The sequence below is a fragment of the Misgurnus anguillicaudatus genome, chromosome 16, assembly GCF_027580225.2.
Source record: "Misgurnus anguillicaudatus chromosome 16, ASM2758022v2, whole genome shotgun sequence".
Taxonomy (NCBI): Eukaryota; Metazoa; Chordata; class Actinopteri; order Cypriniformes; family Cobitidae; genus Misgurnus; species Misgurnus anguillicaudatus.
Genome location: NC_073352.2, coordinates 17019914 through 17042762, shown reverse-complemented (window position 1 = coordinate 17042762; position 22849 = coordinate 17019914). Strand labels below are relative to the sequence as shown.

Genomic DNA, 22849 nt, shown 5'->3' with positions numbered 1-22849 from the left:
TCCCTCAACATCCCACAGTCATCTGCCACACACACACACACACACATGCTCACAGACCTGCAGACAGACCACACACGCATGCAAAAGCCAGGCTTCCTCTCTGCGTTGCATGTGGCAGGGAATATCAGGCAGGATCGGGTTTCTCCGGTGCAGGGCAGAGGGTGCATGGGAACATGCATCCACACTGCTGACTCACTCAAGAGGGGAAAACCCCGCAGACACAATCTGTCAGCTATCACACACACTCGCTCGGGCGTGTTTTATTGGTTTCTTTGCCTTCATGCCGTAACGTCATATGAAATGAGCGTCAAACAGGGAAAAATCAAGATTGGTCCAGCTTTAGTGAGATACATCTGCAAGAAAAATGTCCCCTAGCTGATAAAAGAACAAGCCAGGACTGTATCAGGTTGAGATGAAACTGTGAGCTGGTGTTTGCAACACAGTCGATGATAAGACCGAGAAAGCAGAATAAATGAACTGCTCCCTGCAATCTGACGCTCGCACGTGATTTATCAGCCATGCAGCCACACATTTATTTCATAATGAGACCTGCATCGCCTCTCATGTGGCCACCCGTCTTTACCGTGGATCTGTTTCTCCGGCAGAGGATTTAAAAGGACTCAAAGTTGGTTTTCTGCCAAAGATTAGAGAGAGCTAGGATGTGACATGAGGTTGCACTCTAGGAACATGTGTAACGTCTTACGATGTGAGTTTCACAGTACAAGAGTTTCCTTACTCGATACTTGTTACATTTCACAGCAGACACAGATACAGCCAAACGTGCTCCTTTTATGTACGGTAATGGGTATTAATACATATAATTACATTTTAAAGGCATGTGGTCTTAATTTAATCTTTAATCTTGCCCTTTAGATGAATAGCTTGGTCATACCAAAAATACTTGCACAGACAGGTTTTTAATAGAACAATACTGTATAACCGCACATGGATTTGTGTTTAAAGATTTTGTATTTGTGATATGACATGGGAACAGAGGAGAATCATAGAGGCATTAATGAGAATGAATGGCGACTTGATGGGTTCTCATGATTGGGTGTTTGTGTGAATGTGAAAGAAAGTGAGACTTCAGGGAATGAATGGTAACAGGGATCGTGTGTATTGCAGCCAGATGTGAGCAGGAATGTGACGTGTCGGAATGCGGCGGTTGCCAGATCCTGCCCGCCTCCTCCCCTGCTCTTTTCCCCTTTTGCCTTTTGTTCCTGTTCTCCCCCTTTTTTTTTCTCTGCCATCAGTCTGTTATGCCTTTCATTTCTTCTTCATCTCCAGGTCCTCAGGTCTTTTGCGCTCTTACCGTGGGAATTCGCTCTGAATCGCCAGTCTGCGTTAAATGTGCACGAGACCCTGGCATGTGACTTAATGAGCTCAACAGCCTTAAAATGCCAATAGCTTTGATAATGTCAAACAAAAGACACTTTCAGTACATTCTTGTATTCAAAAGTAAGCATTTTCTTCACTGTGGAAGTAGGGTGTAAATGAGATCCTTGAGTCTCTTTGAAAATTAAGGTTTTGTTTGAAAACTTTTATTGTTATACCTACGGACTGTGACAAGCATATCTACATGTCAAATAAAATGTTTATAATAATTAATAGTGTTAAGCAGACATATGCCTAATATTTTAAAAAATTAAAAGTATAATTGGGACAAAAAGAACTCTAATGGCTTGGGACAATAAACAGTTGCATTGCATTGGTAAAAAAGATGTTTGTACGTAGTGGCAATGCTTTGAAAGATCTTAAAACCCTAAATTTAATTAATTATGAAAAAGAAACAAAGCTAGTAAGCCTTAAAGGAATATTCCATTTTCTTAAAAAAAATCCAGATAATTTACTCACCACCATGTCATCCAAAATGTTGATGTCTTTGAGGAACACATTGCAGGAAAACATTGCAACATTAATGGACTTTAACAGACACCAACAACCAACACCCAACTCAACACGCAACAGCCTCCCTCAACGGAGTTTCAAAGTTCTACAAACGATCCCAAACGAGGCACAAGGGCCCCATCCAGCAAAACGACTGTCATCCTCGACAACAAAAACAACAAATATACACTTTCCAAGCACAACCTCTCGTCCAGATCCAGTCCAGCGCGACCTAACGTAAATGCGTAGTGACGTAGAAAGGTCACTTGTTACATATATAAAACGCACGTTTCCGGACCATTGTAAACAATAAACTGACACAAAGACATTAATTAGTATCAGTTGACATACAAAAACATAGGAACACTGGGGCGGAGTTTCGCGTTTGTCATCTGTGACCTCTTGACGTCATGACGTATTGCGTGGGGTCACGCTGGCGCATTACGACTGGATCTAGACGAGAATTTGTGCTTTAAAAGTGTATATTTGTTATTTTTATTGTCAAAAATGACAATTGTTTTGCTAGATAAGACCCTTATGCCTTGTTTGGGATTGTTTATAGTCCTTTGAAACTCTGTTGAAAAAAACTGTTACGTGTTGAGTTAAAGGGGAATTCCGCCCTAAAACGGAATTTAGGGTGTTTTTTCGTTGTTAACGAGTCAAACTTTCATTTAAAAGCATATTTATGACTAAAGAGCAACATTTAAGATATTTAAGATTTTCGTTTTCTGGTAAACTGGCCTTTGAATGGGAATGAACAGGGCATGTCGATTGAGCGCACAAAATCTCCACCTTCACAACACCAAGGAGGCCCGACACAACGTGATACTTTACTCGAAGTATCACGTGGGTCTCTACACATGAACGCGAACATTGAGAACATTGTTTGTGTACACAGATTTTAGTAAAAGCGAAAAGTTTGGAACAACTTACCGTGCTGTTAAACTGCGTCCCGCCGCCATATTGCCAGTCATGAGAAATCGATCTCAGAATGCGACATAAGGAGGAAGGAGAGTAAAGATGGATAGCTCCTAAAGCATAGTTCCATATAAATGCACGGATAATTTGTTGTTTTGTCTCAAGTGAAAAACAATATTGACCCTGTAGTTGAAAAGTAGCGTCCTATGGAGTCCATTCAATCGCATTCTGAAATCGATTGCTCATGACTGGCAATATGGCGGCGGGACGCAGTTTAACAGCACGGTAAGTTGTTCCAAACTTTTCGCTTTTACTAAAATCTGTGTACACAAACAATGTTCTCAATGCTCGCGTTCATGTGTAGAGACCCACGTGATACTTCGAGTAAAGTATCACGTTGTGTCGAGCCTCCTTAGTGTTGTAAAAATAGAGATTTTGTGCGCTCAATCGACATGCCCTATTCACTCCCATTCAAAGGCCAGTTTACCAGAAAACGAAAATCTTAAATATCTTAAATGTTGCTCTTTAGTCATAAATATGCTTTTAAATGAAAGTTTGACTCGTTAACAACGAAAAAACACCCTAAATTCCGTTTTAGGGCGGAATTCCCCTTTAAGTATTAAATGTTGGGGTCTATTAAAGTCCATTAAAATGAGAAAAATCCTGCAATGTTTTCCTCAAGAAACATAGTTTCTTCTCGGCTGAACAGGGAAGGAAGCATTTTGGATGACATGGTGGTGAGTAAATTGTCTGGATTTTTCTTTTGAGAAAATTGAATGTTCCTTTAACTGTTTAACTAATCTGTGATTGGATAACTAGTTGGCTGCCATGATCCATCTCTTGTTGTTGTTAATGGCAACACAAATTGCTTAACAGGAAATCCAGTAGAAACATTTTACTATCAACAGAGCAGCTAGATGTAATTAAGATTAAATTAATTTAAAGCATACACACACATTAAAGGAAGTTTAAGGGTGTGTTGGGGGAAGTCATTGAAAGCGGCGTCTGCTTTGAACGTCTCAAGGTTGGAGTCACGGGCAATTAAGTCCCCTACCAGAAATAGTTTCTCTCTGGAGATTGCTGTGTTTTTTCCATCCTGTGTGTCCAGTCTGGGTCTAAGTGAACCCTGTCTGGAGAAGCCACGACTGCGCCGTGAGATTCAGGATTAACCCCCTACCTCAGCAGGGGGTTTTGAAATCCCTTGAGGAAAATGGAAGCTGAGCAACTAATTGGCACAAATGGGAAACAATTACTGCCTGGGATAAAGTAAAGAAAAGTAAAATAAGTTGGGATGGAAGGCGGGACGGTGATGGGAGTGGACTGGAATTTGGAATTTTTCCTCTTCCAAATGTTTGAGAAACATGTTTGAGTGCTCAGAGTATTGAGACCTTTTTCATAAATGGTTGTTGAAGCATGTGTGTCTAAATGCATTTTCTGCTTCCCTTAAATGACTGCTGCTGCTATTCTCCAGGCAAGCACCCTTTCGTTTAACCTTTCACACACATTTCTAAACCAATGACTGTGCGGGAAACGCATTTTAATGGGAAAATCAGAAGGGGGGCCACAGGCTGCTTTTTGGCGGACTCCTGTGTGTCATAAAGTGTCTTTTAATGACAAGTAGGATGCCTGAATAACGCCCCTCGAACGCTTGCAACGATCAGTCCCAAAATCTCAGCAGTTATGTTGGAAAGGATGTAAAGAGAAAGGTTGGGGGGGTTGAATGGTTTACTTGGCTTTGGTTAAAGCATTACTCTTAGCAGGGTACTAAAAACAGAAATGTTTTTCTTTTGCATTTTTTGAAAAATTGTTGTTACAGGGATGCACAAAAAAATTACTAATAACGCTGTGTTATGTGTGCCAGGTCTGTAGTTGCTACTTTCATGTTATAAAGAAACACCAGTTTTGTTTGGATAGACGATGACGTTGGTTAATTACTAAAGTCACTCTGGACTATAAAGTGGTAAACTTTGTTGGAGAGGGTATTAATAAACTCAGTATATGGAGTAGCACAAACACAACTCTTGTAGACCGCCATTGCTGTTGTGTTTGTCAAAGACTCGTGCATGACTAAACATGTAATTCACATGATAGCACCGTTTTCACAGATTTCCTTTTGTAGTTTATAGAGGATTGATAATGGTGTCATTTTCGTAAACTTGCACTTTAATAACTTTTTTCAGAAGTTTGCATTTTCACACTGCAAAAATGACTTTCTTACTTAGTATTTTTGTCTTGTTTTCAGTAGAAATATGTAAAAATTCAGATGCTTTTTCTTGATGAGCAAAATGAACTAAGAAAATAAGTCTAGTTTTTAGACAAAAAATATACGATTTAAGTGAATTTGTGCTTAAAACAAGCAAAAATATCTGCCAATGCGGTAAGAAACTTTTCTTGAATTATGTGTTTAAAAAATAAATCTTATTTCAAAAAAAATTTTCTCACCCCATTGGCAGATATTTTTGCTTGTTTTAAGCACAAATTCACTTAAAGAATTAGTCCATTTTCTTAAAAAATAATCCAGATAATTTACTTACCACCATGTCATCCAAAATGTTCATGTCTTTCTTTGTTCAGTCGAAAAGAAATTATGTTTTTTGAGGAAAACATTCCAGGATTTTTCTCATTTTAATGGATTTTACAGACCCCAATACTTAACAGTTTTAATGCAGTTTAAAGTTGCAGTTTCAAGGGACTCTAAATGGTCTCAAACGAGGCATGGGGGTCTTGTCTAGCGAAGCGATTGTCATTTTTGGCGAGAAAAATTAAAATATGAACTTTTGGGCCGCAACTTCTCGTCTTCCTCCGGTCGTGTGACGCGCCAGCGCAACAACACGTAATACATCACGTCAAGAGGTCACGGATGACGTATAGAAACTACGCCCCAGTGTCAACAAGTGTGGAGAAAGAGGACCGTTCCGACATGGTTGTATGTCAAATAATACTAATTAATGTCTTTGTGTCAGTTTATTGTTTAAAATGGTCCGTAAATGTGCGTTTTATATATTTAACACGTGTCCTTTCTACGGCATTACGCAATTACGTGAGGTCGCGCTGGCTCGTCACACAGCCAGAGGAAGACGAGAAATTGTGGTTTAAAACTGCATTTTATTTTTCTTGTCAAATATGACAATCGTTTCGCTAGATAAGACCCTTATGACTCGTTTGGAATCGTTTAGAGTCCTTTGAAGCTGCGTTAAAACTGCAATTTTAAACTTTATTAAAACTTTTAAGTGTTGGGGTCCATTAAAGTCCATTAAAATGAGAAAAATCCTGGAATTTTTTCCTCAAAAAACATAATTTCTTCTCTACTGAACAAAGAAAGAAAGAAACAGTTTGGATGACATGGTGGTGAGTAAATTATCTGGATTTTTTTTTTTAAAGAAAATTGACAAATCCTTTAAATAGTATATTTTTTGTCTAAAAACTAGACTTGTTTTCTTGGGTCATTTTGCTCATCAAGAAAATACATCTTTATTTAAGAATTTTTAGATATTTCTGCTGAAAACAAGACAAAAATACTAAGTTAAGGTACATTCACATAATAAGCGACTTTTTCGCTGTGTGTCTCTTGTCTCTTTCAAAAGTTGTCATAAACAAATAAGTAACATCCACTCACTCTGGTAACTGACGAGAGACGGATGACGTGAACTCCACTGCTTCGTTCTCATTGGTAGTCGCTCCCGAAAGTCGCTTATAATTTGCATAAAGTTAAGCATTTCTCAACTTTCTCACGTGACTGACCACGCCACATCCAGTCGCCAATGGTCACTGTCGCTCTTGTCGCCGGAAGCCGCCAAGCTTCCATTGAAATCAATGAGATCACGTCGCTCTGCTACTGGACCCCAAAAATCCTTTGTCATGTAAACAAACAGCCAAAATGCACTTTTTAGTTGGAAAACGTTAAAGGGGTAGTTTCTCCAAAAATAAAAATGATGTAATATACACACCCTCATGTTGTTTTAAACCTGTATGAGTTTCTTTATTCTGTTGAACATAAAAGAAGTTATTCTGATAAATGATGGTTTGCACACAGTTGATGGCCCATTGACTTCTATAGTAGGAAAAATAAATACTATGAGTACCGTCAACTGTGTACTTTCCATCATTTATCTTATCATATATCTTCTTTTGTATTTAACTCATGCTGGTTTAAAAACAACATGAGGGTGAGTAAATGGTGACAACATTTCATTTTTGGGTAAACTATCCCTTTAATGTCTAAATCCTTTTTGAGTGCAATTATTTGCTGACTTGATGCATGTTCACTTTTGCTGGAATCCGAATTCTTCCAGAAGCTCCAAAAGTCATTCTGCTTGACGTCGGTTTAATGTGGATTTCCTTGAAGTGGTCAGCTGACAAGTGGTTCACTTAAATGATTATTTTCTTTGGTAACGGATGACAAGCAAATGTGGAAAATGTTTCTCAGCCTCCTCTCTCCTCCGTTGCTTTCTCCTTGTTTTTTCCTCCCCCCAAGGCACTATTCCCTGACTTTAAACTTGTGACAGCTCTGGCATTCCCGGGTATCTGGGGAAAGGCGGGTGCGGTTGCCCATAAGGTTTAATCTCTGTCAATGGAGCGTGGAGCTGGGTGCCTTCTATCTCTCTCCCTGTGTGGGGCCAGGGGCCATTGGTGGGAGGGGAGCTAAACACGAGGGCCGCGGTGTTTCCGGTATCCGTGGTTACACAGCAGGACGGGGCCATCAAATGCGGTCACGTTCCCCGCTCTGTGTTTTGCTGACTGTGTTTGCTCGAGGTGGAATTGACAGCCTAGGATTGTAATTGGATTGTAGGATTGTAAGGAGGGCGCGAGTTTCATGGGCGAGAGTAGCGGGATTATTTGGGGAGGAGGGCGGGGGGGGTGACATTCCACAGGATGAAGTAGGTCATTGTTCCCCGTCTCCAATGAAGAGAGCCTTCTGAAGGCACTGATGAACTAAAGCAGAGGAGAGTCAGCGAGTGCGAGGGGTTTTAGGGGGGCACAGGTCCGTTTTTTGGGGAGGGGGGTCTGCATTATTCAGTAATCCTATTGAAAGGCCTTCTGAAGGACGGCGCGAGAGAAGTGAGGAGAGGGAAAAAAGCGAATGGAATGTGACAACAGGAAAATGCCATTGATAGCGGTCAGCCTCAAGCGGTTTGATGGGCGAGACGTTACCTATTTGCTGCCCTTCATCCTTTTCTGCCTCCTCTATTTATGCTTTTTGTACCCTCAGCTCTTTCTCCTCGGATACAAAAAGCTATTTTCCTGGAACTTGAAAGAGTGAAAAACTTGTGTTGGGTCAAATGGAATATGCATTAATCTGTTTAGATAATAACCGTATGCTTTTCTGGTCTCCCTGGCAGGTCTGGTAGGTTTTCCAGTCGGTGAAGGCTCTGTGGAGCTCTGAATCACCATTGTTACTTTGAGTGTTTGAATGTAATGACAAAATGCCAGCTTACGCTCCACAGTCAATACATATTAACCTACACTTGTTGAGGTTGATGCTGTGTGCTGCTTACTTACATGAATTTATTTGTGTTCATAGTGCACATGCCTTTAAAGATAAGATATGGAGGAGACATTTTATTTGTTATCTGTGACTGAATACTTCAAAGATGAGGGCTTGCCAAAAATACTCAATTACAAATGTTTTTGTATATAAACTTCTCGGAAATGTTCAAATAATAAATAGTTCACCCAAAAATAACAAGCGCTCATTTCGTTTTAAAACTGCACGACTTCTGTAGAGGACAAAAGATGATTTTGTGAAGAACATATTTGCCAGTATGACAAATCTTTGGTGAACTATTCATCCCATATAGCTTTCCACCCAAGCATTCATGCCAGCAACTAACATGCATGTAATTCTTACCGTGGGTTCGCACTAGGGCTGGGCGAAAAATTAATTTTTCGATTAATCGTTATTTTTCTGTGGTCATTTCAAAATCGATTCTCACAGGCCACAAATCGATTTTTTCCAATTGTATTTCTGCAAACATTGAACGTAAGATTAATGTTAATCTAATTACTAATCTTCTCCACTAGATGTCACCCTTTTTTTGCCTTGCGCGATGTTACCAAGAAGTGAAAGGCGGGCCTGTCATTCATTCAGGCTATATTCTAATATATTATATTATATATATATATAATCTATATTCATTGAGTTGAATTGAGTATAAAAATTGAGTCGAGAATCGAAAATCGAATCAAAATCGAATTCGAATCAATTTGATAGCTTATGAATCGGAATTGAATTGATCTGGAACATCTGAATCGATACCCAGCCCTAGTTCACACCAGCCGAGTTTGAGGCGTCGAAATCGCGTCTAGTTTGCCACTTGAACAGTTTGAATGCATTCAAAAACAAGCATTTGATGCGCGTCAGAGACGAAATCCGCTTCTTGTGGGAGGGGCAAGTGCCATGTGGTTGTCTGTTTGCAAGATGGCTGATGTTGATCGTGCATTTATCGAGAGAGTTACCGGTTTGTATTTGGTCACCTTACTATAGGGGGAAAATAGTTAAAAAAAATTGGCGGGAATGCCGCGGGTCGATAAACGTCACGTGACTCAAAAGTGAAATGTGTATTTACAGCTTACCAGGTTGCCCGATGTCCTCACTGACACTCTTCCAAGCGAGGTCTTTTTTATTCCGGTCTCTATAGAAATAAGAACTTGTGTCATATAGCTCCGGGTGACTGCTAACGGACAATATCAAGTGTTCCTTCATGTTGAATGAGTGACTCCGGGCGGGGCTGCCACACAGCAGAAAGCAGGCTCCTGAAAATCCGCCAAAGTTCAAAATTTTAAAATTTTTCGGGCATCAGCTGCAAGTTCACGTTAAACGCAAAATGCACAAAAAGCACAATTGTTGCTAAAACTGGTATTGCAATCACAAAACTTGTGGCTAATACACAACATGACAACATAAACATCAGTTGAGGGCTGCAACTCCACTTTTTAAATGACAATATCCTGGCCAGACCACTGTTGTCAGTGATATAAATATTTGAAATAAAAATGATTTCTTAATGTCTAGTGACACATCAGGGCCATTTTATGATTAATTGATTAAAATTTCTTACATACTGTTTCTTTAACATTGAAATCACTCGCGCTTGACACCTCTACCGCGGCTGGTGTGAATGCAGCATTACACTTAAAACTTTCAACTAACCGACTGTCTTGCTATTTTTTTCACAGAGTTCTTTAGAGAGCTGTTGACCAATGCGGAGAAATCCCTTCACGACATGTTCGTGCGGACCTACGGCTTAATGTACGTGAAGAACGCTGAGCTTTTCAAGAACTTCTTCAAAGAGCTGGGTCGCTACTATGTCCACGGCAGCAGTGCTGTCAACCTGGAAGACATGTTGTCGGAGTTCTGGACGGACCTCCTGGACCGCATGTTCCGATTGGTCAACGTGCAGTACGAGTTCAACGACTCGTACATGGACTGCGTCAGCAGACACATGGAGCAGCTCAAGCCCTTCGGCGACGTTCCACGCAAGCTCCGTCTGCAGTTGACGCGTTCCTTCATCGCGGTTCGTACATTCACCCGCGGCCTGGCGCTCATGCCCGAGGTGGTGGGCAAAGTCTCCACGGTAAGCGCTTCGGGGGTTATCTTGGTTTTGTTTGATAGAGTACAAAGTACAAGGTTTCTATTGACTTATCAGTATGTGAAGTTGTGCACCTGTTTGGACCTATAGGATTTTATCTTTTAAAAGATCAGAAGCAAGGGCAGCTCAGTTTGTCTGTTAGCAAAACCAATTGAAGCGTAATGACAAACTGAGCAAACATAACTTTAGCTTGACTTAATAAAAGGTGGCAGGGTCGGTAATGCTCTTTGTTCTGTGTTTTATTAGCAATATCAGGTATTTGAAGGACTCATTAACCTTTTCCTTAGTTTTGCTGACTCTGCTAACCGTCCTTTTTGTCCTCTCAGGTAAGCGCTTCTCCGAGCTGCGTGCGTGCGGCTATGAAGATGTTATACTGTCCGTATTGCACTGGCCAGGTGGCATTAAAGCCCTGCAAGAACTACTGCCTCAATGTCATGCGTGGCTGCCTGGCCAATCAGGCGGACCTGGACACAGAATGGAATAACTTCCTGGGTAAGAGACTCTTTGGACATCTTTTGCTTTTAAAAGCTGTATATAACTTGCAGAAGTTAACTGCTATTACTGCTGGTCGTAGTTTATTTCATTTCTCATAGCTGTTTGTCACTAAATAGTCTATAACAAGACACTTGCATTCTTTGCATTTCATGCACTGCTTCCACAGCAGATTGTTTATGTACATTTTTTGCCAAATTTAAAGAAAAATAGGTAGGATCATTCAAAAACAGCCATTACTAGCGCTTACAGTTTAATCTCATTTATGAAGCAAACATACGGCGGTTCAAGTCCAAAAGTACAATGTGAAGAAATGAGGCGGATAGATCAAAGACACCAGGCAATCAAACAAAAAGTGTAAAAACAGCCTTGAATGGTTAAGCAGTGGATTTATAACTGAACCAGCACTAGACATAAAAAACAATTTTCCAGACAAAGTGAGAGTTTAATGTTATAAGCACAGATTAGAAAAACTAATGGGTTATGTTAAAATGGTTGCAGTTTTTCCAGTTGCTCAGGGGCCGGAACCGTGAAGCCTCATCTTAAATCAGGAGTGAAAATGAGTTGAATTAGAAGCGAATGCTGCTCTGTTTTCACCTGTGAGGCCGTTTTAAATTCAACAAATCAGGTCCTGCCACAAATTCTTGTGCGCCCTCACAAACATTTCCTGGCCTGTGTGACTCTGGGACTGGTTTTGCTCACGCTGCCTGTCAAGTTTGGGGAAAACTTTAATTGAGGTGCCTTGTTCTGGCCTCTTAACTGTTTAACAAGCTGTTTGCAAAACAGGCTGCAGTTCTATCTTATCAGATAACTAAATGCTTCCCTCTAGTGGCAGATGTGTGTTACAGCACCACAAATAATTGGTGGGCCTTTTCTTCAATCGTCTTTCTTTCGTTAACTAGTTCATTGTGTGTTGTAGATTCCATGCTGGGTCTGGCTGAGCGACTAGAAGGGCCGTTCAACTTCGAGTCCGTCATGGATCCCATAGACGTGAAGATTTCCGATGCCATTATGAACATGCAGGAAAACAGCATACAGGTCTCTCAGAAGGTCGGTGGCTTTTTTTTATGTGGTATTTCTGTTTAAATGCATGCTGTGTCCTGACATGTTAACTTTGGAGGATGTTCATTTGGAAACACGTGTTAATTTTAAATATACCTTTTAGGTGTTCCAGGGTTGTGGACAGCCTAAGCCCAACATGGCTTTCCGATCAAAGCGCTCCCCACCGAAAGACTCAGGGTTCCCCGGGCGTTTCCGACCATACAGCCCCGAAGCCAGGCCGACTACTGCAGCTGGCACCAGTTTGGATCGATTGGTAAGCACACACTAGAGGTTTTCTCGGGTCTAAAAAAAACGTACCCGACCAAAAATGACCCAAATCAATTTTTACCCGAACCCGACGTGCATAAATAAAAATTTTTTAATGAAAGACCCGACCCGAGACAAACCTGAGAAAATTCGGCAAAAGCACATTTATTTTAAATTACCCGGGACCAGATGCTGCTATTATCATACCTGACCCGTGTCCGAGGCACACGTTAAACATTTAGACCCGAATCCGCTCGGGTCTTGGGTCGGACTTTGCGTTTTCAGATCTAAGTGGACCCGTGAAGACCTTTAGCACACACTGAGCTCTTATTACACTCTTAACCCCCTTCAAACACTATTAAACACTGAATAACGTGTAATGCTGTATGTTTTTTTTTTTTCTAGTTGACAGATGCCAAAAAGAAGTTAAAACATGCCAAAAAGTTCTGGTCCACACTTCCAGACACAGTCTGTGTTGGAGAGAGGGTCTCCCAAGGGGATGAATGCTGGAACGGCACGGCCAAAAGCAGGTACGATAAATTGCTCCGTTACTCGCTGAACCTGATATCTGCAACACAGACTCAACACTTTCTTTTGTTTCTTCATATTCAGGTACGAATCTATTGTCATGGGCAACGGCTTGGCCAATCAAGTGTCTAATCCTGATGTGGAAGTTGACATCACCAAACCAGACATGGTGATTCGTCGACAGATCGCAGTTTTGAAAGAAATGACCAGCTGGCTTAAAGCCGCCTACACTGGCACGGACATCTCAGTTGGCACTGGTATGAGGCTTTATTTATTTATTTTAAGGAGAACTGTACCGATACTAAAGCGATACTTCAGTTAAATATCAAAATTACCCAATGATGTGCACACATCATACAAGCCTGGTTTTTAACATGATATCATCTGCTTTATGCTCTACAGACGACACGGGCAGCGGAGAGGAAAGCGGAAGTGGATGCGACTCACCCTCTTGCGACGGCGATGGAGACATCTACTTCTCCACCCCATCGCCCGTTAAGCCAAAAATCCAGCCGGTTAATAAAAACGAGCCACCTTCTAGCGGAACCCAGTTGGCACCCTGCAGCCTGGCGCTGGCAGCCGCATCCCTCCTGCTGGCCTTGCTCACCCTCCACGCAAGATAAAAGCGGCCAATGAGAAAGAGGATGAGTGTTTGTAACAATTTCAAAGAGAGAGCAGAAAACTGCTTTAGGACATTACAAAGACTGCTTTCAGGATCTGCCTCTGCCTGCCATCTGGAGAAGACACTCGAGTTATTAATATTCAAATAACTTTACTTCAGTGTATTTTTGTTTGTTTATGAGAACGGACTTCATGTATGTACAGCTATAAGTTTCATGCAGCGCTACGCTCCCTTGCGTTCGAGTTTTTTTACGTTCGTAATAGATGCTCATTGTGATCGCTCATTTGTGTGAATGGTGTGTGTGTGGATGGCTGTATATATCGTGAGCGCTATAAAGGATTAATCAACCCGTATAACACATGTATATGATTTAAGCAAATCTGTATGAAGTACTAATTAGGCAAATATTTTAACCCATTGTGAGTGAGTGAGTTTGAGTGGGTATTGATGCTACAGATCCTAGGTAGAATACAATACGTGATGCCTTACATTGGTCCTTTATCTCAAGGGCTTAAGCGAATAAGGGCTGTGTCCAACAGGAATGTGCTGCTTTGAGTCTTTAGCAGAATCAGGTTTTCTTTTATTTGTCTCGATTTCCCAGTTTTGCAACCCCCATCAGCTTTCAATGGTTCAGTGAATGTATAACTTGAGAATATAGTCTTCACTTATAATTGAATTATGTGGATTGTGTCACAAAAAAGAGATTTGGATAGGTAAGGTATATACACAGTATGTCTGATCTTGAAAGTTTATTGATGAAGAGGCTCTTATTCGTTCACTGGTACAGCATACACATGTATCGCAAACTATGTGGCGTGAGAGAAGTTGCCTTTTTCACTGCATGAAAGTTTATTTATGAATTTAAATGAGGGTCCAGCTAGACAAGAGTGGCTGTCGTGATGGAAATGAATTATGATGAATTTTACACAGGGTTTTATGTGGAGGTGGACGTTTATTGTAAGGTATAAAACGATACGAGTGGTACTCCAGCAGATTTCACCCTACCAAAGGGGTAAGCGGTGCTGATTTAGGACTTTTTGCCAGTTTTCAACTTTCCTACATATTCAGTTATTTATATTGCTTTGTTTTGCATTGTAACAGAGCTATATTTTCATAGAAAACCATCTTTGGTACGGTATTTGAAATCATTCCTCATATGGCATAATAGACTGTGTGTGTGTGGTACGATCCATCTCCAGTTTTTTTTTACTGTTTTTTAGCAAATGTGTAACAGTACAGTGTTGGTTGGTCGTGTATTCTCCACTAAGCTTTTCAGAAAACCATCACATTTCAGAAAACTACCCCCTCCTTATTCTTGTACAGTAAGTTATTTGACCACGCACCTCTTTTAAAAGGCATTTACAACATACATTCGCTCTACTAGGTATGTTAATACTAGTATTCAGAATATTTATATCTGTAGAGGAATGCATTCATATGATTTCACAATTGTAATTGGCTTTATATTGGCTACAGATTTCATGTAATGTTTAGATTTTGTAAAACAAAAAACGTAATCTTTTTTTTCATTGTAGTTTTATGTAAAGGGGATTGTGAAATGCAAAGACAGGGCTGGCCATAAGTTCTTGATTGTTCCTGATGTCACATGCACTTTTAATTGGCATTCAGGTACCTCACAGCAATAGAGTTTTAAATGATGCTTTTAATCATATCTGCAACATGCATTTCATCCTAAATGTTTTAATTTTTGTTTCTTCATTTGAGTATTCATTCAATACATGTAGATGAATGGTCAGTCCTAAGACATGAAAAGATATTTGTCAGGGTTTCAGGGGCATGGAAAAGAGTAAACATCTCTGTACAGCATGTTGATGCTCCACACCTCAGACTGATGATGTATTTTTGTCCATGAATTGGAGGAAATAAATATTTCTGTCCTTTCGAATGATGCGTCACGCGTTAAGATGGCACAAATGCAAAGACAAGGATAAGGAAGTGTCCCAATGTAAAGATGGACACGTGGACACTTGATTGCAATGGATTGCTACCCAAACCAGTGTCATCTTTAATCTGAACTTTAGATGGACAGATTGCAGTCGTCGTTTGCCTGCTGCCCTGTACATCGATGATGAAGTGGGTGAGAGAGAAGAGAGACTGAAGACGGACAGGAAGAAATTGTAAATATGAGCAGTCGTTTTAGTGGTCTCTGAGAGATGTTCATCCGAGTATTTGCTTAATATGGGAAAAACAAAGACATAGATGCTAAAATTGTAAAAGAAAAGTTATATTAAACATTTCCTAGTCTTGTTGAAATAAAGACTGCAGATATTTAAATATGTTTTGTCATTTCTGCTCTGTTTTACTTTATTTTTTTATAACTTCTCTTTGAGGAAACATCAAAGAAAAAACACCTGGCTTAACACAATCATGATCATTGATTAATCACAGCTATTCATTAAGATACTGTGTTTCATGTTTCACTGTTCCAAATCTGAAAATGCTTAAAAATAATTTAAAAAATAATTAAATTGGATAAAATGCAGCTTTAAAGCGGGTACACAAATTATTCCACATACTTCAAAATTGTTCAGATCAAAAGCAAACATTTCTTCTAAATTTACAGCAGATATTGTAGCATGGCCATTGTTTGTAAATTACTTGTAGTTATGTTACAATTACAAGACATTATTGATTATAAACCTACATTGTGGATGGTTTATAATCATATTCATAGACTTCTTTTAATGTAATGTTTCTGACTTTACAATAAGGATGTTGTGTGAGCCATCTCTTATAAGGAATCTTATCATGGCAAATAATGTTCTGTATTGATATTTTCTACTGACACACTGACATCTAATGTGCTTAAAACTTTGCGCGTGTGTGTTTGCATGATGATCAAAGAACAAAACACATAGGAACCAAATAAGGGTCACCCAAAAGGTGTCAAGTACTTTAGTGATGCATTTAGGAAATCATGTAGCAATTCATAATTTATCCATTAACAAAAATAAACTAATGGGCAAATCGATTAATTAATTATGTGATTGTCTGTGAAATCCAAGCTCATAATTGATTTATCTGCTTGTTTTATAATCTAATTGTCTCAATCTAATGAGATTAGATTCAATCACTGATTTCACATTGACCTTACCTAATTGATATTAAAGATATCAAGATTATTTTTTCATATATATTTTAATGTTCTTTACATTATGTAGGGTGATTTTATATAGAAAACAGTAAATAAAAATAAAAAACGACTTAAGCCAAGTTTTCACAGACTGAGTAACATGTCCCCATACAGACTGGGTGTGTGCGTGTGCGTGTACGTGCATGCCGTGCATATAATATAGCCTAGCCGAGATTCATAAAAAAAGACACAAAAAATATATGTGTAGAACATTTAATAAAACATTAAACCTTATATAACATTTCACCTTAATAAAATATTTAATGAATAAAAATTTAAACTTCATATTATAACAGCTGAGTTTAATGCTAAAACATTCGGAGTCAAGTAGACAACGACGGCCACTAAAACAAAAACCCACCAAATTTAGTTATGAGAAAAAAAACTTGGCATGAGGACTTTTATTTTGAAGGGTGGTGTACGGAATACGGATGGGGGCGGTTATGCACTACTGGGACATCGGGAAAGAGCGAGTACGAAATTGTGGTAGAGGTAAACAGCCGAAGTTATCGGGAGATCTCCAACCGATGAGACGATGATGCTTTGCTGAAGTATGTAGACATTAGATTCGTTTAATCGACGCGAGCATAAATACATCGTGGAATGAAACAACGGCCTTTTGATGTGGTAAGAATCGAGTCACAGGTTTTGTTCAGCATTCCTCCCCGGCCGACGCGCTAGGGGAACAACGCGACCGAGTAATGCTTTCACTTTTCCTGCGAGAAGATGGATGAAAAATCCTACTACAGTCGGCTCTTCATTGCGCTGGTGATGGTGTTATTGTTCGGCGTGATTGTGTTACAATATGTTTGTCCTACGTCCGATTGCCAGCTGCTACACCTGGCATCATTGTCCTCCGGGAGTCCGGGGAATCACAACGGAGCCAGTGCGGGAGATCCGTACAGTTTAGAAGACGGCGCATTGGCTCGATTCGTGCCGCGTTTTAATTTCACAACTAAAGACCTTTATCGCGTTGTAGATTTCAACATTAAGGGGGACGACGTTATAGTGTTCCTCCATATTCAGAAGACCGGTGGGACGACGTTCGGCCGTCACCTGGTCCGCAACATTCAACTAGAGAGGCCGTGCGAGTGTCACGCGGGCCAGAAGAAATGTACGTGCTACCGGCCAGGTAAACGGGACACCTGGCTGTTCTCGCGCTTCTCCACCGGCTGGAGCTGCGGTCTGCACGCGGACTGGACGGAGCTCACCAACTGCGTGCCTTCCTTCATGAGCTTTCGGGAGTCTCAGGAGAAACACAAAACTCCCAGGTGAGATGATTTAAAAAGCAGATGATGATTATTATTTGTTGGGTTTTATCATCGTATCAGATTTATTTGTCTGTTGCGTACTCAAACTGAAAGATTGGCTGGGAAAACAAACAAATGTATTTCTTTTGTTAAGGTAGATATTGGGTAATTGTATGGTGTCACGGTGCGCTTCGCCTCATATTGTTCTCATTCAGTGGCAACTCAATTATGCGGAGACAAAAGGCCTCCAACAGGTCGAGCCTTGGTGTGCTTTTATTCAACGCATTCCTGCAACAGGGGACCCATCATCATAATCACCCACCCTTTCAGACACCCTGGAGGGGAGACAGCCTGCTGGCACCACAACATCTGCTATACCCCGGGGCTTGTTCCTTAAATAAACTAGACATAATATAGAGATAAACCTTTAAAAATGTTTGCATTGGGGAGCATGCGCTTTAATAAGGTAGATTGCTTTGCATGCTTTTGCAAAACAAAACAAAAACTAAACACTGACTGCCAACTAAACTAAAAGTGTAGTTTAATTGGTTGAGCATTGCGTTAGTAAAACAAACATTGTAGGTTTGATTTCCAGGGAACATGCATACTAATAAAAACGTAGATTGAATGCACTTCAAGTCGTTTTATAGATAAGCATTTGCCCAGTAATGTCCAAAGGACAACAGATAATAGACCAACAGTAAAAGAATGAAAAACCTAAAGATATCTGGTTTAAATACACTACCAGTCAAAAGTTTTAGAACACTCACTTGTTCTTTATTTATATATTCTTCTACATTACAGAATAATAATAATAATAAACTCGTTCAAACTCTGTAAATTATGTTGGTGACTAAATGCAACCAAAATAAATCAAAACTCTTGTTATATTTTATCATCTGAAGTTTAGTCACCCTTTGACTTGCAAAACGATACTCGTGACATTTTATCAAGAAACTTGAAGTTTCACCTTAGGATGAGTTTTCAAGAATATCGAAGAAGTTCACATTTACTCTGGGCTCTTATTGGCTACTTTTCCTTCAATATATATATATACAATGCAGGCCAAAAGTTTGGACTCACTTGACTAAAATGTTAACTATGATCTTAAAAATCATTTAAGCTGAAGGTGTATGGTTAAATGCTTAAAATTACTTTTGTAGACAAAAATATAACAAAAATTAATCTGTTCGGCACAGATATTAGAAAACGTACATTTTATTTTAAAACATTATTTTTGAAATCGATAACTTGCACTGAATATTGAAGAAAAAGCAGCCAACAAGAGCCTAGATTAAATATGAACTCCTATACTCTTTAAAATTCATCCTAAATTAATAATTTAAGAAGCTTCTTAAAAAAACGCATATGGTGACTGCACTTCAAATGATGGGATATGGCAGAGTTTTGGTTTGTTTTGGATGCTTTTGGTCACCAGCATAGTTTCCAAAGTTGCATTTGTGTTTTGGATGAGTTTATTGATACATTATTCCATATAACAATAATAACAATAAAGAACGAGTGAGTTTGTCCAAACATTTGGCCTGTACTGTATATAAATCAACTACTGACGTGACCTTAGAAGGCGAGCACTCAGTCTTTGAAGGTCGAATCCTCTGAAGTCCACGAAGAGAACTGAAATGAGACAGTCTAGCCTTCAGGGGACCCATCATTTGTGTCACCTGCTGTACGCGCCCACCGCGCCTGTCAGCAAGACACAGCGGAGACGTTTCCCACTTATTAAAATGGAACCAGAAAAATATACATTTTATTTGAGAAAATATGACACGTTGATGTAGATTAATCTAACCTACAGTATATCAAATTAACCAACCTTAGAAATATACGCAACATACACAGAGTAATATTAATACAAAACATAACTTATAGTACTAAAACCGTGACAAGAAACTTTTTTCTGCTAAATACACACTTTTATTTATTGCGAAGGATCCATTCGTTTTATCCTTAACAGTGCAGAGAAATAAGAACGCATTTTGAGGCTTCATAAGTAGGACAATAAGTAGGATTTTAAGTATTTTATTAGTCAAAATCAGTGTCTTTATTCCTCGTTGGTGTCAAGTGTCTGCCAGTAATCTGACTTTTCTTTGTAAGCTTAGAATTTCTTCTCTTAACTTACATTGAACGGGTAAGTCCAAGAAAGCTTCCATGTCGTTCTGCCATATTGATAAACTATAATAGTAAGGAGGGACAAAAAGCGCTAGCCTACCAACACATTTCCACAACGCGTTTTCGTTCAGAACACGTGAACCAGCTGAAACAGACAAGGAGATCAGTGATTACATAACGGCTACCGCAGTTGCAACACGCATTTGGAAAAGCGAGGCGCTAGAGAGCAATATTCGTTTGAATGCAAAATACGATTTCACCACTAGATGGGGGAAAATCCTACTTATTGTCGGACGGCCTTACTAGCCTTAAAGGCGGAGTGCACAATGTTTGAAAAACGCTTTGGAAAGGAGACGGGCCGACTACCAAAACACACTTATAGCCAATCAGCAGTAAGGAGCGTGTCTACTAACCAACATCCTTGCCGGGTTGCGTATGTGTGGGGCTGGTCTTTTAAAAGAAGGTCCAGATTCTATTGGGGTAGGGGCGTGTTTGTTTAGGTGATTTCAAATATCAACATTGGCTTTCAAACATTGTGCACTCCGCCTTTAAGTGGCGCTGCTGTGACGCAGTTGGTTTCAGAATACGTCATTCAAAGGTCGCAGCCTTCAAATTGGGACACAGCTATTGTCTGTAAAGGCCCATGTAAGCAGTTAGATAAATAATAATCACACGGTCTCACTTTAAGTGAAGGGTAAGGTAAGGATTTGATGAGAGCACAAGGCTCTCCGGAGAGCCTCTCTCTGCATGTTTTGAATGGATTTGACCAGGGAGTCTTAATTGATATTCAAATGGAAAGTGTTCTAGATGTGAGTGGAAAGATGATCATCCTCATTCGGCCCATTATGCTAAAATGCCCATAATTACAGCCAACCAACAATAATTCATTCCGTTTTCCATCAAGATATTTCCCATGACACACTGCTAACAGCAACGGCACACAAAATAATTATATTGCTGTGAACTTAAAAAAATGACAATAATTATTTTACTTCATGATTCATATGCATTCATACTATTTTTTTGGTCCGTGTCAGCGTGATGACTGGTTTAACTTGAGTTCATTGTGCAATTAGGATATTTAATTTGATCTAATTCAGTTTACAGAATAAACATGGTAAAAGAATGACGTATGCAATCATACACATTTATCTTAATGTCTCTCGTTCTTCTCTTATTTAGCAGGAACTACTATTACATCACAATCTTAAGGGATCCGGTTTGGAGATACCTCAGTGAGTGGAGACACGTTCAGCGTGGTGCCACCTGGAAAGCCTCTAAACACATGTGCGATGGCCGTTTACCTACCCTGAATGAGCTGCCCAGCTGTTATTCTGGTGACGATTGGTCAGGTTGCACGTTGGAGGAATTCATGGCATGTCCTTATAACCTTGCCAACAACAGACAGACCCGTATGCTGGCAGACCTCAGCCTGGTGGGTTGTTATAACCTCTCAATAATGAGTGAGAGCCAACGTTGGGCTCTAATGCTGGAAAGTGCCAAGCGGAACTTGCGAAACATGGCCTTTTTCGGCCTGACCGAATATCAGCGTAAGACGCAGTACCTCTTCGAACAAACGTTCCGCCTGTCTTTCATCGCACCGTTTACGCAGCTCAATGGCACTCGAGCTACGAGTGTAGAGGTGGAACCGGAGACCCAGCAGAGGATTCGGGAACTGAACCAGTGGGATGTGGAGCTGTACGAGTACGCACGTGACCTCTTCCTCCAGCGCTTTCAGTATGCGAGACAGCAGGAGCGCAGAGAAGCTCGCCAGCGACGTATGCAGGAGAGGCGCAAGTTGCGTGCCAAAGTGAGGCCGTGGTGGGTGGGAACTGGAAAAGGTGTTTTTAACCCCACCAAGGCTCCGCAGCCGACCGAACAATATTCTGTTAAGAGTTTTTCAGAGGAAAGACAAATAGAGACAGAAAATAAACTGGAGCGTGAGCCTGAAGGACAGGTTGAGGACACCTGGTTAGAGGAAGATGACAGTCAAACCATGCTGGACTATTTAGAAAATGTTGAACAGTGGCGGTAGCTAATAGCTATTTGGGGTTAGGGTTGATATTAAAGAACTTAATGGAAACTTGTGATTCCAGTTTACTACTACTATAATCCTTTAAGCTTCAATCACTGCTAATATGGAAATATTAGCACATACGGGTTATTAATTGCATTTCTTACTGTTTTTCGTAGTCGCGGGTGTTCTGTGAAATTCACAGCCAAAATGTCTTACCCAAAACATCAGTTTACTTTCAAATATCAGATTTTGAATCATCGTCTTGAAGCATGGCTTGTCTTGTGAACTGTAGAAATCCACACAGCCCATATCTACTCCACATGAGGAGGGTCTATACATTTCATGCTGCATCGGGGAATGAAACGTATGTGCTAAATATGAAAGCCAAAGCTTGCCATGTTTTAAATATGTAATTTCCAATCTTTCTGTTCTGAGGGAGATGCAGGTTGCAACACACCTTTATTTACATTCCTGTAATGTAATGTAATGTAATGTGATTCAACATATGAATTGGCACATTTTAAGTGTCCTTCACAGTCACAATCCCCTGCATGTTACAAATCAGCCTTAAATTAAAGTCCAATATTTAACTAATTGTTAATTCATCATGTTGACTTTTTTGTAATCAAAAAAATCATGTTTACTTGGCATTTTTTTTATTTATATCTGTTTGCTAATGTTAGAACATCGGGCTATGGGTTATATTATTTTGTTACTTGAAAATAAAAGCAGTTGAGACACAACATATTTATAATACATTGTTAAGTCAAGGTTTTTTTACATTTGAGTGATTTTTATTATTAATAATACTAAAAATTTTCTTGTTGCGATAAAGATTTTTAAAGAGATAGTTCACCCAAAAAAATGAATATTGAAATATATATATATATATATTATATATAATATTTTTAACTTGCATTTATATTTATTCTGTTGAACACACAACAAAATATT

At 39.7% G+C, this 22849-nt stretch overlaps 2 protein-coding genes across 3 annotated transcripts in view; both read left to right on the top strand.

Moving 5' to 3' along the window:
• The window catches only part of gpc4 (glypican 4), a 41105-nt gene extending 25466 nt beyond the window's left edge, over positions 1-15639 (top strand). Inside the window, exons 4-10 of the mRNA XM_055178036.2 lie at positions 9982-10379; positions 10721-10886; positions 11806-11936; positions 12052-12201; positions 12600-12724; positions 12807-12979; positions 13125-15639. Coding sequence (XP_055034011.1) covers positions 9982-10379; positions 10721-10886; positions 11806-11936; positions 12052-12201; positions 12600-12724; positions 12807-12979; positions 13125-13345 — 1364 coding nt within the window. The 3' untranslated portion in view covers positions 13346-15639. The remainder of the gene's footprint in view (positions 1-9981; positions 10380-10720; positions 10887-11805; positions 11937-12051; positions 12202-12599; positions 12725-12806; positions 12980-13124) is intronic.
• A 1283-nt stretch (positions 15640-16922) lies between these two features.
• Positions 16923-22640, top strand: hs6st2 (heparan sulfate 6-O-sulfotransferase 2). 2 transcript variants are annotated; one of them, XM_055178543.2, is made up of 2 exons: positions 16923-17769; positions 21064-22640. In XM_055178543.2, the coding sequence occupies exons 1-2, from the start codon at positions 17225-17227 to the stop codon at positions 21911-21913; spliced, it is 1395 nt and encodes a 464-aa protein (XP_055034518.2). In that variant the 5' UTR covers positions 16923-17224; the 3' UTR covers positions 21914-22640. The 2 variants fall into 2 exon arrangements, with proteins under 2 accessions (XP_055034518.2, XP_055034517.2); XM_055178542.2 differs by having other exon boundaries at positions 16924-17769; positions 21061-22640.
• Positions 22641-22849: the final 209 nt, after the last annotated feature.